Source organism: Sprattus sprattus, assembly GCF_963457725.1.
Source record: "Sprattus sprattus genome assembly, chromosome: 3".
Lineage (NCBI taxonomy): Eukaryota > Metazoa > Chordata > Actinopteri > Clupeiformes > Clupeidae > Sprattus > Sprattus sprattus.
In genome coordinates, this window is record NC_137922.1 from 20,953,751 (window position 1) to 20,969,270 (window position 15,520).

The 15,520-nt window shown below is 45.7% G+C and overlaps 2 protein-coding genes across 2 annotated transcripts in view; one reads left to right on the plus strand and one right to left on the minus strand.

Moving 5' to 3' along the window:
- Positions 1–1,632: 1,632 nt before the first annotated feature.
- On the plus strand, positions 1,633–9,318 carry LOC308363265 (leukocyte cell-derived chemotaxin 1-like; the record flags this gene model as incomplete). The annotated part of the gene is made up of 7 exons (XM_080836071.1): positions 1,633–1,704; positions 2,071–2,211; positions 3,066–3,206; positions 3,684–3,797; positions 5,373–5,526; positions 5,961–6,070; positions 9,097–9,318. The coding sequence occupies 7 exons, from the start codon at positions 1,633–1,635 to the stop codon at positions 9,316–9,318; spliced, it is 954 nt and encodes a 317-aa protein (XP_080692197.1).
- A 1,445-nt stretch (positions 9,319–10,763) lies between these two features.
- sugt1 (SGT1 homolog, MIS12 kinetochore complex assembly cochaperone) overlaps positions 10,764–15,520 on the minus strand; it is a 29,946-nt gene continuing 25,189 nt past the window's right edge. Inside the window, exons 11-13 of the mRNA XM_080834974.1 lie at positions 13,963–14,053; positions 12,528–12,700; positions 10,764–11,393 (exon numbers count right to left, since the gene is read on the minus strand). Coding sequence (XP_080691100.1) covers positions 11,292–11,393; positions 12,528–12,700; positions 13,963–14,053 — 366 coding nt within the window. The 3' untranslated portion in view covers positions 10,764–11,291. The remainder of the gene's footprint in view (positions 11,394–12,527; positions 12,701–13,962; positions 14,054–15,520) is intronic.

Genomic DNA, 15,520 nt, shown 5'->3' on the forward strand with positions numbered 1-15,520 from the left:
TTTACAAACCTCAGGCAGGCAAAGTACAACGTTGTCCTGGAAGAAAAACTTGCTTCCTTTTGCTCTGACAATGTTCCCCAACTCTGAGGAGTGGTTTTTACAGCAGGGCAATGCTCAATGCCACACAGCCAGACCAGTAAAGGTGTGGATGAAGGACCACCAGATCAGGACCCTGTCATGGCCAGCCCAATTCCCAGACCTGAATCCCATTAAAAACCTCTGAAATGTGATCAAGAGGAAGATGGATGGTCACAAGCCATGAAAAGAAGCCGAGCTACTTGAATTTGTGCGCCAAGAGTAGCATAAAGTAACCCAACGGCAATGTGAGAAACTGGTGGAGAGCATGCCAAAACACATGAAAGTTGTGATTGTAAATCAAGGTTATTCCACCAAATTTTGATTTCTGATCTCTTCCCAAGTTAAAGCATTAGTATTGTGTAGTTTAAAACTGAATATGAACTTGATTTCTTTGCATTATTCGAGATCTGAAAACATTGCATCTTTTTTGCTATTTTGACCAATTGTCATTTTTCTGCAAATAAATGCTCTAAATGACAATATTTTTATTTGAAATTTGGTAGAAATGTTGTCAGTAGTTTATAGAATCAAACTAAAATGTTAATTTTACTTTAACTCATACCAATAAATAGTAAAACCAGAGAAACTGATAATTTTGAAGTGGTCTCTTAATTTTTTCCGCGGCTGTATATTGGTCTTCTGCAGGCCCATTTTTTACATTAAATCAAACATAGCATTGTTGATTAGTCTACTGTGAACATATTTCAACTTTTAAGAACTATAACATATTAATCTGTCCCAGCTGTCGTCTATCGTTAATCTCAACTTTTTGAGGTTAATAATAATTGAATGCAATCAGAACCGTGCATAGTCGTTTTGATAACGTTCAATGCTGATGTGCATGCGTCTCAATAAGAATCCAGCCTAGACTGATGTTCACGGACAGCATATTGAAGTGTAGACATTGCGAGAAGCTCCTGACAATCCCATTCCCGGTGTTGGAATGTTGCCATTGTAGGCCACAAGTGTGACCTTTTACATGTTGGTTCGAGACATGACAAGCAAGTCTAACATTCGGGCTCCAGGTAAAAAATGCATTGTCACTATAGACGATTCTTCTTAGAAATATCCCCATCGAAACTCCTCGAGCAGCTAGCTTTCTGTGCATTTGCGTATAATCATCATTCGGCACGCTCATGGACTGAAAACATGGGTGCTCCTGACGTGTCAAGAAACTGGCTGTTAGTTGATGACTTGGTTCTGCCACATCATGACGTCTTTCGCACTAAAATCCTGTCTAATAGCAGGGCAGTTCATTTTATAGGTTGGTTTCCGCAAAAGTCTACACTTATCATTGGCCACACACACAAGTGTGACCTCCTACAGACCCATCACAAATGAACCAGAAGCCGTCTTCTGAAAACAAATACCTTACTTGGGACGGCCCAGTTAGGATTCAGGATAGCCTCCCAGCAGGTAATAGGCTGCAGCACACAAGCCGTTCCTTCACTTCACTTGCGTTTTTCCCCCTCTCTCTCCCCTTAACTTTTCCTTTCCAAGGCCTGACTGAACACAAATAGGGTAGTTTTTCGGAGTAGAGGTCTCTACGCAGCCATGGCAGGGACGTCAGAGAAAATACCCATTGCTTTAGCTGGTCCAGAAGATTTACACCAATTTATGCCACCTGTAAGTAACGCTAACTTATTCGTTATTTCAGTGCATAATGCACCTGACCACTTTGATTTCGAGCTAAACTGGCGCTAATAGAAATGTCTTCTCCACAGAAAAAAAAAAACTTGAAAGGAAGAGAGGAGGAATAGCAAAAACCCTGACTTGCTTGAAAAAACTAACAGCCTTTAGACAGATTTTAATTTGAACTGATTTGCTTTGATCTAGTAAATGGCGTGCCATAGCCCGGCTATTGTCATTTTGATGTTGTGCCAGCTCACGTCCACTTCAGTTGTCATTATCTTGCACACACGATCTAGCATATCAAAAAGCTGCCCGTGTGCACCAATAATTCAATTTGTCAAACCGTTTCAATTTGCACAGGCATACACTGCGGTGACTGTCAAGCCCTCCAACTCGGGACGCCTGCTGAAAATCGGAGTTGCAGTGCTTATTGTCGGAGCGGCGTTACTTCTTTTTGGAGCCATTGGGGCTTTTTACTTCTGGAATGTCAACGACAAGCATGTAAGAACTTTTTATTTAAAGTCTAACCTTTTAAAGTAGTGCAAAGTTGCTCTTGCATTGTAGCCTTAAAGTCAGGTTAACACTTAGCTTTAGGCTCTGCAAGAGCGTTTGCAGTAGCCTATGTGGTCTACCCGAAGCCCCAGGGTCGAGAGGTGTGCCAAAAGATGGAGCGTTTGGTGCAGAATTAAGTTGGCTACAGAGTTCGTAGGCCTATATAAGCTACTAGTTCACTAGTTTTCTACCACAAGGTGTGGTTGTTTTTATTTAAAAATCACGCTACCTTAAATATTTGTGATAAACCTATTATTCCTGCCTTTTACCTATCATTGTCTATCTATTTTCCCCTCCTTTCAGTCCTATATGGATAGTAATCTTTGTTGAAGGCGATATGAAACCTCACTATTGAGGATATTGTGTGGGGGGTTAGGGGATAGTTATGAATAAAGGAATGCATAGTTTTGATAGCATAACTGGAGAACATGTAAAATTACTTGAATCCAGATGACTGACTTAATCGCAGACCAACTATGTAACTTTGAGAAAGGATGTTTCAAACTAGAACTTAAATAGGAGGTTAGTCTGTTAGTCTTTGGTATGTTAAATTCCTGTCTGCAGAGATATTCCTGCTGGATGTTTTCCCTGGTCTCCAGGGTGATGAATATTCAAACCTCCAAGTGTGAAACATGATATGGCTGATTAGGGTTGGTCTGCTACACCGATCATAACAGCCAGTCACACATGCAAATGTGAAACCCTTTTTTTTTTATATCACAAGGTGAAAGAAAATCAAAATATAAAAAAGAAGCTAAGAGACAAATGTCTGATATAGCTCTGTTTTGTGAAATGTCCTGTAGGTGTACAGCGTCCATTACAGCATGAGCATCAACGGAAAGGTGGAGGAGGGGTCAATGGAGATCGACCCTGTGAATAACCTGGAGAGGTTCCGCAGCGGGAGCGGAAGTGATGAGGCCATGGAGGTCCACGACTTCCACATTGTAAGTCACCGCCTCTATCCTTGAGCCGCCTGTTGAAATGCCCGTGGGGTTGAAGTCATGTATCTGAGGGATGGCCTGGCCTATAAAGAGTTACGGTTAAGAGGGAGAGTTATCTGTGTCTAGGAGGTCATAATGGATCCCTGCTTGATCAGAGCCACAGCCATTTTGAGGTTATCTGTTACTTGGGATTGGTACCTCGTTTCCCCCCCCCTGAATCCCATTTGAATGAATGCATTATTTAAAAAGGACCTATTATGCATTATGCTTTTCCAGTTTTTCCCCTTTTCTTACGTGTGTGATAAAGCTACGTCTGTGATATAGCTATGTGTGATATAGCTTTCTGTGCACGTAAACGTATGATTACCATCACTGTCACTGGCATAGCTATAGCGGTGATTCTTGCATTGCCACAATAACAACTCTTTTTGAGAAATAGCCCACACATTGTTTGTGTTTCTTGGCACCTTCCACTGACAGGGCATCACTGGTATCCGCTTCGCCGGTGGAGAGAAGTGCTACATCAAGACTCAAGCCAAAGGTCAGCTTCCAGACGTGGAGAGCTTGAACAAGGACTCATTGATGTTCGACCTGGTAGGTTGTTCCACAACTCACACAGATTTTGTTACCTTTTCCTGAACAGTAATTTTTGGCATACCAGAAGTGAATACCTTCTAGCTTGTGCTTTTCCTTTCCCCCTCACAGTGTAGGCTACAGCGGTGTGTTGTATTGTATGGAAAGACAAACATGAATAAGAAAACATTTATATAGCTTACACTAAGCCTCAATTCAGAATAACCTGATTGTTATTCCTCAATTCACATTATGATGTGTTATCCTGGACCGATTAAATGACTGTTTGATAGGACCTAAACTCCACCATGAGGTTTTGAATAGGTTTTTAATGTTTATATCCTCACACAATCCTAATCAATTACAGACAGCAACCCCTGCTTGTCAGATTGTCTTTTGTGTTCATGTTGAAATATCCTCCACAAAAATCAAACTGAAGTGATAGATGCATCTCTTTTGTGTTTCTGTTTAAATACCCTCCACAACACCTTACTGAAGTGATAGATGCTTCTCTTTTGTGTTCCTGTGGAAATATCCTCCACAACACCTTACTGAAGTGACAGCCTGTGCATGTGTCCTCTGCTTTTGGCCCACGTTCAGTCTCTTTTAGACCCACGTTTACCGCCTGAGGTACTTCTTCCCAGCCTGCGCTCTCTTCCCCCTCATAGGGTGCAGTGCCTCAGCCAACTCTCCAAATTAGACAGTTAATGCTTCCCCAGCAGCCAGCTGTGGCGTTCTCTCTCTCTCTCTCTCTCTCTCTCTCTCTCTCTCTCTCTCTCTCTCTCTCTCTCTCTCTCTCTCTCTCTCTCTCTCTCTCACTCTCTCTCACTCTCTCTCACCCCGTGAGTTTTCACAACACATTTTTTCCCCCCATAATAGCGGCAGCCGCCGCCGCCACTGCAATGGCAAAGTTGGCCGTATCCAAATTCCTCCCCCAGCACGCATCCATTTTGAAGTGATTGCATGCAAATGGCCATGTGAATATTCATGTGTTGTGCGAGCGAGCTGCAGCGAGCAGATAAGGGTGGTCCTGTCAGCGGCGGCTGCAGCAGCCTCGCAGCACTTTCCTTTTCCCGCTCCGCGCGAGTGGCGGGGAGGAAAGTGGGAAATGGATGAATGCTCTCATTGTGAATCGACTGGAGTCGTGAGAATGAGTGCTCACAAAAGCATGTCCACCCCAAACAATATGTGTGCTGCGTGCATGTATTTATAGTCACACATACATACATTGACAGCGTGTGTACACGTGGTATGCACAGAGCCATTTGCATATGCATTGAGCAGATGTACACAGATGTACACTTAAATGCCTTTCTGAAAATAGTTGTCATGGTACATGGAATTCGTGTGGCACAAACAACGATTACATCCAGGCAATCTTCTGCTAGCCCGCCTGAAACAGTTTTATGAGGTGACATTTGTTTTTTAGGAGCCTATTTTCACATTCCCACTTCATTTAACCTCTATGTATTATTTCAGGACAAGAACTCTCTGCTAATATAGTGTATAGTGGTGTGCTCTTGAGAGGCAGGCCAAGGAAAGTGAAATGTGTCCTCCTGCCAAGAATGTATTTAACAGTGCACTTCATTCTCCCAGGAAGATGAGATCATGCCAGCCAAGTTTGAGGAGGAGTCTCTGATCTGGGTGGCCTCGGGGCAGCCTCTGAAGGACAGCGGCTTCCTGAGCACCAAGATCCTGGACCTCTGCGGTGACCTGCCAATCTTCTGGCTCCGCCCCACCTACCCAAATGGTACCCTGTCACCCTTTTTTATATACTTTTTAAATAGTAGAGAGATTTTGAAGGTTAAAACCTTCTACAGATTAAAACCTGAAACCTTCAAACTTTTCTGGCTATGTGACAAAGCACTCATGGAGTCCTTGTATTCTAGTTGATAAAATTGACTTTCGTGTCTGTTATCCCCCTCTCCTTTTGCGTTTAAAACTGCCAATTATCTGACAGCCTCAAGAGACTCCAGCAAGGCACAAGTTCTGTGTCAGCCCAGGTGGTAGATGACTAGCCTGTAAGAATTGATTGCTCTCAGTTGCATTCGATTGACGAGTTGCTCACAGTGAATTAACAAGGCTTCTGTGCAACGTTGGGTTGAGTGGGTGCATCATGTGGCACAAAATAGGCACAGGAGGGTTTCGTATTTCTTCCGAATAATGGCTTTAATGATTGGATAGGCGGGCAGAAGAAGAAGAGAGCCCTCCCACGCGCCAGGCGACAGGTGGTGGGACCTGAGGATGAGGAGCTGGTGGAGGAGCCATCCTATAACCCTGAGAACCCTTACCACGTGAGTGTCACATCATCTTCAGAGAATACACGCTTTCCCAGCATCTCCTTAATGTGTGTCAGTTCCTCTTCCCTTGTCGGCACGATAACATGATTGAGGAAGATTTATGCGCATAATCATAAATAATGAATCTGCCAGAGGTCTCGCTACAAACACTTTACTAAACACAAGTAATCCATACATATAAAAGATCTGTGGGATCATTAGGGTAGTCCTCTGCCTTTAAATAGCACCCACGTGTCCCCTTTGCAGACAAAGTGTATTAACATGCATGTATTTCAGACATTATATGTAACAGGCATATGGGAACTGCATAATATGAGTACACCTGAGAGGACTAATCTGTATCTTATTTGCAGGCCTGAATACCATTAAAGCCTTCATGTCACTCACGTTCTCTCCTTACATCATATATCATATGCACAGGGCTGAATGTAAAGGTTACACAGACATGGTTCTAGTATTGAAATAAATCAGGAGTTCAGTTGCTCTTCAAGAGGGGTAGCCGTTTATATGTATTGTCGTTTCAAATCAAAGTCTCCCCTAGGCCTCAGGTCATGCGTAGGATCATGTCTGTCGGTCCTCTGGTTGACATCTCCCATTTGAAATCCCTCCGCATGATGCTCAAGTTCCCCTCTCTCTCTCTCCACTGACAGCTGCCTCGGTGCGAGAAAGCCAGTCAAATTGAAATCTGACTAGTTCATACTGTTGTATGTTAACTAATTGATGGTGTGTGAGCGGGGCTGCCAGAGCGGCTGACTGAAGTACTTATGCAGCACTTGCTTTAGCTCTGCAGTGGCTGAATCGTCAGATTGGTTTCGTAGACGAGAGAGAGAACACATACTCTTCCAGGGGTGCTGAATGTCTGCCGTTTGACAGTGCGCTTTTCTCGTCAGATCAGAATCATTTAGATCCAAGGGGAGAACAAAGGACTGGCCGTCTTTGCATCCATTTAATAAAATTTAAGGACCGATGATGAGATTCATTAAGCAGCTTTCTTCACAAACACCTGTCTCCTCCTCCTGGTAAGGCAGTTGTGTGCCTTTCATCCTCCCATGATGGCTCTCTGAAGAGGAGTCTGACAAAGCAGAGCGATCCCAGCTGGTGAAAGCCAACGACAGCAGAGCCTTCTTGTAGTTCTGCACCACTATTGCATTACGCAAGCATAGCCCTTGATTTTTTAAGGGATTTTAAAAGATGAAGCACATGTGTGGTTGTGTGTGTGTGTGTGTGTTTGTGTGTTTGTGTGTGTGTGTCTGTTTGTGTGTGTGTGCGTGTGTGTGTGTGCATGGGTTCAGGGTTCATCAGTGGTTGGCCACCGCATGCTGATATCAAGGGGAGTACATCTCCAAATACTCATTAAAGTGTTGCATGGGGTTTGGGTAAACTGTATTTCAAGTAGTTCAAATGCAGGGGTGTCAAAGTCAAATACACAGAGGGCCAAATGTATAAACTCTGTCCAAGTCGAGGGCCGGACATATTTAATATTTATTGAAAAATACATATATTCATGTTAACATGAACTTAAGTTTAACATAGGCCTATTGAATCTGGGACAAGCACGCTTAATCTTAGGCCTATTAGTTATTACCTAAAAACACAGAGATCAAATTTCGAAATAAAATAAAAATGAGTGGCATTAATTTCTCGTGCCTCTTTTCTACATATTGCAGGCGCTCCATTTGTGGTCAGTCCAACAAGTTTGTCCCAAGGCAGACCCATTTCATTTACACATTTGAACACCTTAATAAAATTACACCGTGGTTCATTCAAATCAATGGAACTTTTGCAACATTCTGAAGAGCCGGGGGGCCAGATGAAATCGCTTGCCGGGCTGTATCAGGCCCGCAGGCCTTGAGTTTGACACATGTGTTGTAATGGCTGTTGTTTGTTGTTAACGACGTGTGAAGGATTACAATGTCTGCTTTTATCTGGCGGTATCCGAATGTGAAACTTTAGCCAAGGCTCTGGGACGTCCAGCATCAGACCGGGCCGGGCCGGGCCACAGTGTCTGCCTGCCTGCCTCAGCGACACAGAGCAGCGCGGGCAGCTGTGAGAAGGAGAACAGATGTGGGGTCAGTCAGAGAGGCCGTGCCTGTCACCCCGTCTTTTCCCATGGGCCCCCCTTCAAGCACGCTGCCCAGCACAGCACAGAGCTCCATTCAGCCATTCACCTTCCCACAGCCTTTGTGTTTGCATTGCCCTGCAATCCCCCCCCCCCCTGCACCCCCGTATCCCCCCCACACACCCACCTTCCCAATTCCCTTCACCCCCCCACCCCTTATCCCCATCCCCAAACTAAACCAAAGCATACCCCCTTTCCCTAAAATCCCTCAACCCCTTCCGGAGCCTTCAATCCCTTCTTAATCCCTGCGCCCGCCCGTCCCCTTTAGAAAGAGGAGGGGAAGAGAAGGAGGAAAAACTGGGACACATACATATTTGCTTGTGTGTGTCTGTGTGTGTGTGTGTGTGTCTGTGTGTGAAATCATGGCCAGTTAGAGCCCTGGAGGGCCAGATGTTGTGGCTGGATCCGGGAGAGAGAGGAGAGGTGTGGGAGAGATCTGACGTTATCTCTGGAAGGAGAACAGGAAACTGTGAAAGCCCACATGGCTTACTTCTAAAGGGATTCAAACGGGGGGAAATAGATGCCCCAATATTAAGGGAAATGCTATTTTAGTTTTAATAAATTGATTTATCTACATGTTTGTATTCAGGGATATTAGGATATTGTGCTCCTATAGTTCTACTGGTAGAGCAAGCTGCGAACACTGCCAAGGTCATGGACTCCATGCTCACGGAGCACTCATTCTAACTAAAATAGTATGACTTTGACCTTGGATAAAAGTGACTAAAAATGTAACATTGGTCTTAATTTTGGCCAGTATTTCTGCACGCTGGGTACTAAACCCATGACCTTGGGTGGTGATGTTTGCACCTTGCTCTCCCAGATGATCTAAAGCGACCAAATTGTTTCCGGAATATTAACGTATCGCTTGACGTCAACCTCTGCCTCTCTGCCTTTGCAGCGTGGCACAGAGGAGGAGGGCACCATGACCTTTGACCCGATGCTGGACCACACGGGCGTGTGCTGCACCGAGTGCCGCAGGAGCTACACCCAGTGCCAGCGCATCTGCGAGCCCCTGGGCGGCTTCCACCCCTGGCCCTACCACTACCGTGGCTGCAGAGTGGCGTGCCGCGTCATTATGCCCTGCCGCTGGTGGGTGGGACGCATCCTGGGCATCCTCTAAGGCCCTGGCACCGAGAGGGGCAGAGCTGCATGCCGGAGGGTACGGCCAGTAAGAGGTTGTTTTTAAGCTAGAGTGTGTTTTGTAGAGTTCCCTCACCACCTTGTGCAGACTCTGGCATTAAAGCAACACATTTTCTTTTTTTTGTGTGAGTTGGGATCCGTACAGTCCTTGTGTCTCTTAATGATTCAGCAGGAATTAAATGGAAGTGAATGACAGATATAACTTTTCAAAGCAAGGTAAGCTTCATCATAGTCAGTGGATAAGGACTTATTTTTCAGTCATAAATCTAACTTATCCTTGGAAATCTGAAGTGAGCTTCTTATTTGGGCTTTCATGAAGGCAATATTCAATATTCTGTTCATTCTTTCAAGGGGAAAACAAAAGTATCAGCTTGTATTTATGAAAGTATCTTTCCATGGAAAATTGTATTTCAAAATTCAATGTGTTATATGTTCTTTATGTAAATACATGTGCAATTTGTCATTTTCATTGGCCTTCTACCAGCAGAGGTGAAGCATCTCCTGTATTCATGTATTTAAAATATGCTCTCTGTCTTGGAAACCCATAGATATTCCAACATATTCCTTAAGATGTAATGTGAAAGAGAATCCAACGCTGTCTTTATATGACGATATGCATTAAAGTGCCTTTTAAAAATGCAGCGGCAAACAATAAAGTTCTTGTTTTTTTAAGTTGATGCATTATGCATTTCTGTTAAATGCTCCATTTTGCATTAATCTTCTGAGCTTGATGGCCTCTAATACGTCTGAGCAGGGATCACAGAGGGTTAAAATGCAGAGCAGCACACTTCACATCTCTCCACAGCCTTGGTCTGAGATTTTACCCATAATGCAAATGGAGGGGGCTTCTTTTGATGTTGCCAGGGAGCTTTAAGCGGGGAGAAAAGACTGTTAAAACGCAGGCCGCAAAAACTTGCCTTTTGATCAGTGCCCGAGATGAAACGCATGTGGAGAATTTAACACTTAACCTACTATCAAAGGGCCCTCTGAGCTGTTTTCCACCAAATTCATGAATGTTTATGCGATATCTGACAGTCCTAAAGAGCACAGTCACACCCACTCAGCGCTCAGCCTGACTTTAAGTGCTGTTCCTCCCTTATAGGCGACAAACAGGGGAAACAAAGTGACACTTTGCTCCTGCTTCGTTTGTGGCGGTGTATGGAAGTGTGCTCCAGAATCCATCCATTGACGTTTCATGAGCAAGGCTGGCCTTTTATGTACTCCTTCAGACAACGCTCATTATTAAATACATTATTGCATAAGAAAAGGTGAAAGCAAACAGTATTGAATTGCATTGAAGTGAAATATACCTTCAGTTTAGACTTGTATTAGACTGTATCTCATAGCTTCACCGGTTAGAGACTAACTAATGACTTTGGCAGAAAATACTGAGAATAATGAAGAAAAAGAGCCAAAAGATTGGAACCAAGAAAAAAAATATTTATTTACACTTTATTCTGTTTTAACTCTGGACAATCCCCAAAGCATGTCATAAAAGTGATGGAAAAGCCTCCTTGACTGGATCTCTAGAGATGGCCAATGTGCTTAGGGTTGCAAATTAATGGATAAAGAACAGTGAGTGCCAAAGGAAGTTTACAAAAAAAGAAAGAAAGAAAAATACTTTACAATTCCGGTCTTCCTCGTTCAAACTTTCTATTTTCACGGTGAACACAAAAGAGACATTTTTTATTTTTTTCTTCTTCATATAAATGTACACTATATCCAATCAGAAAGACTAGTTGTTTTTAAAAACATGCCAAGTAGAATGAATGAATGATAGAATGAATGAATGAAAGAATGAGTGAGTGAGTTTGTGAAGAGACGGAGCTACGAGCCGGACGCACGGACAAAATGGAGGCAGGGGTGCGGTCACAGGTCTGACAAGCGGATGGCAGGAGTGCTGAAAGTCCTCCCTTCTCCTTCTCCTTCTCCTTCTCCTGCTGCTGCTGCTTCTTAGAACTTCTTAAACTCCACATCTTCGGGGGGGCTCATATCCACGTTCCTCTTGCCCACATCTGTCCAGTTGGTGCTCAGGACCGTTCCACCTGACTCCATCTGTTTGGGGGGTGGGGATAGATGGTGAATAAAATCACAGATTTGTTTGGAGAGGTGCTGATATGGTTATATGTGATGTGTTGGGGGGGGGGGGGGCTAGGAGAGGAGAGCGGTGGACAAAATCATGGTGGATGGAAAACATAGAGTTCTAGTTTGGAGTGGCTTTGGTATGCACCAGACACTCATAAATCTACACAGGGCTCTCCCTCTCGCCCTCGCTCTCGCCCTAGCACTCTCTCTCTCCGCCTCTCTCTCTCTCTCCCTCTCTCTCTCTCTCTCTCTCTCTCCCTCACAAGCCCTCTTTGTAGCGAGAGGGATCCACTCAGTCCAAGAAAAATGTTATGAAAGCAGCACTAGCGGTATACTGCTTTTAAAGCAAAACAAAAGCTCCTTGGAGAGGAGAAACCAGCTCATAATAACATCTCTTAACGAGAGGCCGGCGTGCTCAGCCTCCTGCAATGGCAAGCTGAACAGTCTCCATCGTCCCACTCTTAATCTCCTCTTCCAATTAAGACAGTTTGGATGAGGTTGGGGGGGGGGGGGGGGGGGGGGGGGGTTAGTTTAATTGGGGACTGCTAATATAGCTACCTTGGATATTGCAGATGATTAGGGACGAGCCGGAGCACTACTCCGCACGGCTCGATTGTCTCGCCAGAGGACGAGTGGGGTGGGAGGGGATGATGCGAGCGGAGAGCGGGAGTCCTGTCCTGCTCGGCTCTGCGCTCATTAAATCTTTATCGCTCGGTCTGGAGGGTACTGTTCTAGCTGCCGTGTCGTCTCTGACGATAACGCTAACTTAGCTGCTTGCATTAAAAAGCTGGCGGGAGGAATGGGGAGGCAGGGTGGGGTGGGGAGGCAGGGTGGGGTGGGGTGGGTTGGGGGGGGGGGGACATGACAAGAGGCAATCTAGGTCACTCAAAACAGCCTGTCTATTTAATTCAGTGAGATCAGCCTGAAACGGCTCCCTCGAAAAATTTTGAAAGTGAGAGGAGAGGAGGGGTGTGTATGTATGAGAGAGAGAGAAAGAGATAGTGTGTGTGTATGCGTGTGTGTGTGTCTGTGTGTGAGAGAGAGGGAGAGTGAGAGTGGTGTCTGAATGGAAGCACATTTAAGAGTTCCACAAGTTCAACTCACAAAGGACTTGTTCATGGCGCGCTTGACTTCATCCGAGCCGTCCGTGTAGATCTGCTGGAAGAGCTTGTTGAGCGCAGCGTCTCCCTCCAGCTTCTCGTTCTTCTCCTCCTCTTTGATGTCTCCCACCAGCTTGTCCCAGTTGCGTGTGTAGTGGCCGGATGATGGGTACTGGTCTGCAACAGGACAGGAGAGGGAGGGGGTGGCATTTAGGCAGAGCAGAGACTCATAACAGCTGGGAGAAGTACCATTTGAACATTTTAATCAACGTGTCAGGATCTTATGATCTTTTTGTCAGTATCTCATGACCGTATGATCTTTATGACGGCATCTTGTGATCTCTGAATCTGTCAGTTTCTAGAAAAAGATGGAGATTTTGAAGGGAAGGAGACCGAGAGAACAGGTTGGAGTTCCAGCTGATCTCCACGTCAGTAATCTTCCCCTTAAGTGTGGCATGTAAATGCAGTCATGTACAGTATGCCTGTTATTTTAATAAGGCCAAGTGGTCTGTTCTCTGTAATCATGCGTTCACATTAACACCCGGCACACACACAATTAGATTTCCCACAAGCTCTTGTGACGCAAGCCGCCACCGCGCACGTTCATCTATGTGTGTGTGTGTGTGTGTGTGTGTGTGTCGGTGGTCGCCTCTGCCAAGCAGACTTTATAATGGGCGCCTGCATGCTAATCAACTCCCACTTAAAGAAGCGCGTGCGCAGCGCAGCAAGCAGCGCGGTCCAGGCTGCCGGTGCCAACAGAAGTGACGTCTTCTATCAGCTCCCTGTGCCGGGGCTGTCAAACAGCATGCGCAGGGCAGAGATGAGATTACCGGGCCCTTCACACAGCACTTAACAGTGCCTTCTCCCAGCTAATGGGAGTGGGTATGACAGGCGTGACAGGTCGGTGGGCACTGTGAATGTGTGTGTGTGTGTGTGTGTGTGTGTGTGTGTGTATATGTGTGTTTGTTTGCATATTGGTTTGTGTGTATGTGAGCGTGTGTGTGTGTGAGTGTGTGTGTGTGTGTGTATGGGTGTGTGTGTGTGTGTGTGTTTGCGTATGGGTTTGTGTGTATGTAAGTGTGTGTGTGTATATGTATTTGCATATGGGTTTTTGTGTGTGTGTGTGTGTGTGTGTGTGTATGGGTATGTGTGTGTATCTGTGTTTATGGGTTTGTGTGTATGTGTGTTTTTGCAAATGGGTATGTGTGTGTGTATTTGTGTATATGTGTGGCAGTTTGCATACGGTTTGTGTGTATGTGTGTGTGTGTGTGTGTGTGTGTGTGTGTGTGTGTGGGTATAGGTTTCTGTGTGTGTATGGGTATGGGTTTCTGTGTGTGTGTGTATATGGGTATGGGTTTCTGTGTGTGCGTGTGAGTGTGAGTGTGAGTGTGAGTGTGTGTGTGTGTGTGTGTCTGGCTGTGGAGGCAGCGACAACTGACTGGGGGTAAAGTGCTTGACGTTGGACAGGACGCCCTCCCCTTCCAGCTTCTCCCATCGGATGGCCTCCGTCTTCTTCATCTTAATCTCGATCTGGAGGTAGAAACAGATAGAGAGCGGAGAGAACAGAGGAGGGAGGGAGGGGCAGAGAGTGAAAAGAAGAGAGATGATGAGCATTTCTGACAGGGCACACGCCTTGAAGGTTCGTCAAGACACGAAAGCCGTCCCATCTTCTCTAAGAGCTTCCGTGTCCGCAGTGTTTTTATCCGTGTGTCTGCCTGTGTGTATGGACGTGTGGAGACAGGAAGCTGAGGGGAAAACGTTTGGATGTCGACGCAATTAGGGAACATCTCAGCACGGCTTCCTGATAGGGAATGTTTCATTTATGAACCTTCACAGGGGCTGTGATCCCCTCATTTGGGAGTTGAGTACATGGATCGTGGCTATGGAAGTGATGCTTTCAGTGTGTGTGTGTGTGTGTGTGTGTGTGTGTGTGTGTGTGTGTGTGTGTGTGTGTGTGTATGCGTGTGTGTGTATGCGTGTGTGTGTGTGTTAGTGCGCTTATGCTCACGTGCAATCTTAAAATGTCACAAGGCACATTTCGGTTTTCCGACCTTTTCCGTCTCTCGGCTGCCGAGTTCTGCTTTCCCCTCCGAGCCGACAGAATCCGATCGGACAATTAAGGGGGGTCTGAGCAGAGAGGTGAAATCAAGGCGCTCAATTCTAGCAGAGAGCAGCCCTGAGCAGGCACAGAGGTGGGATACTTCTCTCACTATAGATCCCATATCTACCGGTACAGAGGCAGAATAGATTAGCACAGGAACAGATGGAGGGGAAGAAAGTCTGAGAGAGATGAGAGGAAGGGAGATGAGGAGGAGGAGAGAGAGAGAGAAAAAGAGGAAGAGGAATGGAGAGGAGGGGGAGGAGAGAGAGGGAGAGGAGGAAGAGAGAGGAAGAGGAGTAGGATGAGAGAGAAAGAGGCAGAGGAGAGAGAGTAGGAGGAGAGATAGGGAGATGGAGAGAGAGGGAGGTTTGACTCAGGGAAGAGTGTGGGCAGGCAAGTAGGACAGATGTGCTGAAATGAAAGAGTCAAAGAGATGGAGGAAGAGGAGATTTAGAGAGAATGAGAGGGGCATTAGAGAGTGAGAGCAAGAGAGAGAGGGGAGTTAGAAAGAGGGAGAGTTATAGAGTGGAGTTAGAAAAAGTGATCGGGGAGAAGAGGGAGAGAACGAGCGAGTGAAAGAGCACACAAGAGAGAGGAGGCGAGAAGAGAGGGAACAGATCCCTATTCCTGCCTGCTGCAGTGCGTGGTTGACATCAGCCCTTGACTACGGCAGCCATGGCGACAGTGCTGATGGGCTGTCTGCTCACTCTCACTCTCTCTCTCACTCTTCCTCCCTTCCTCCCTTCCTCCCTCCCTCCCTCCCTCTCTCTCTCTCTCTCTCTCTCCCTCCTCTTCTTGCCAGTTCTTGCGAGGGCTCCCAAGACTTCAGCTGCCTCCCACATCTGCTGTGGCTGGCTTTAAAGCACCAGACAGACTCACAGACTCAGAGATGAGGG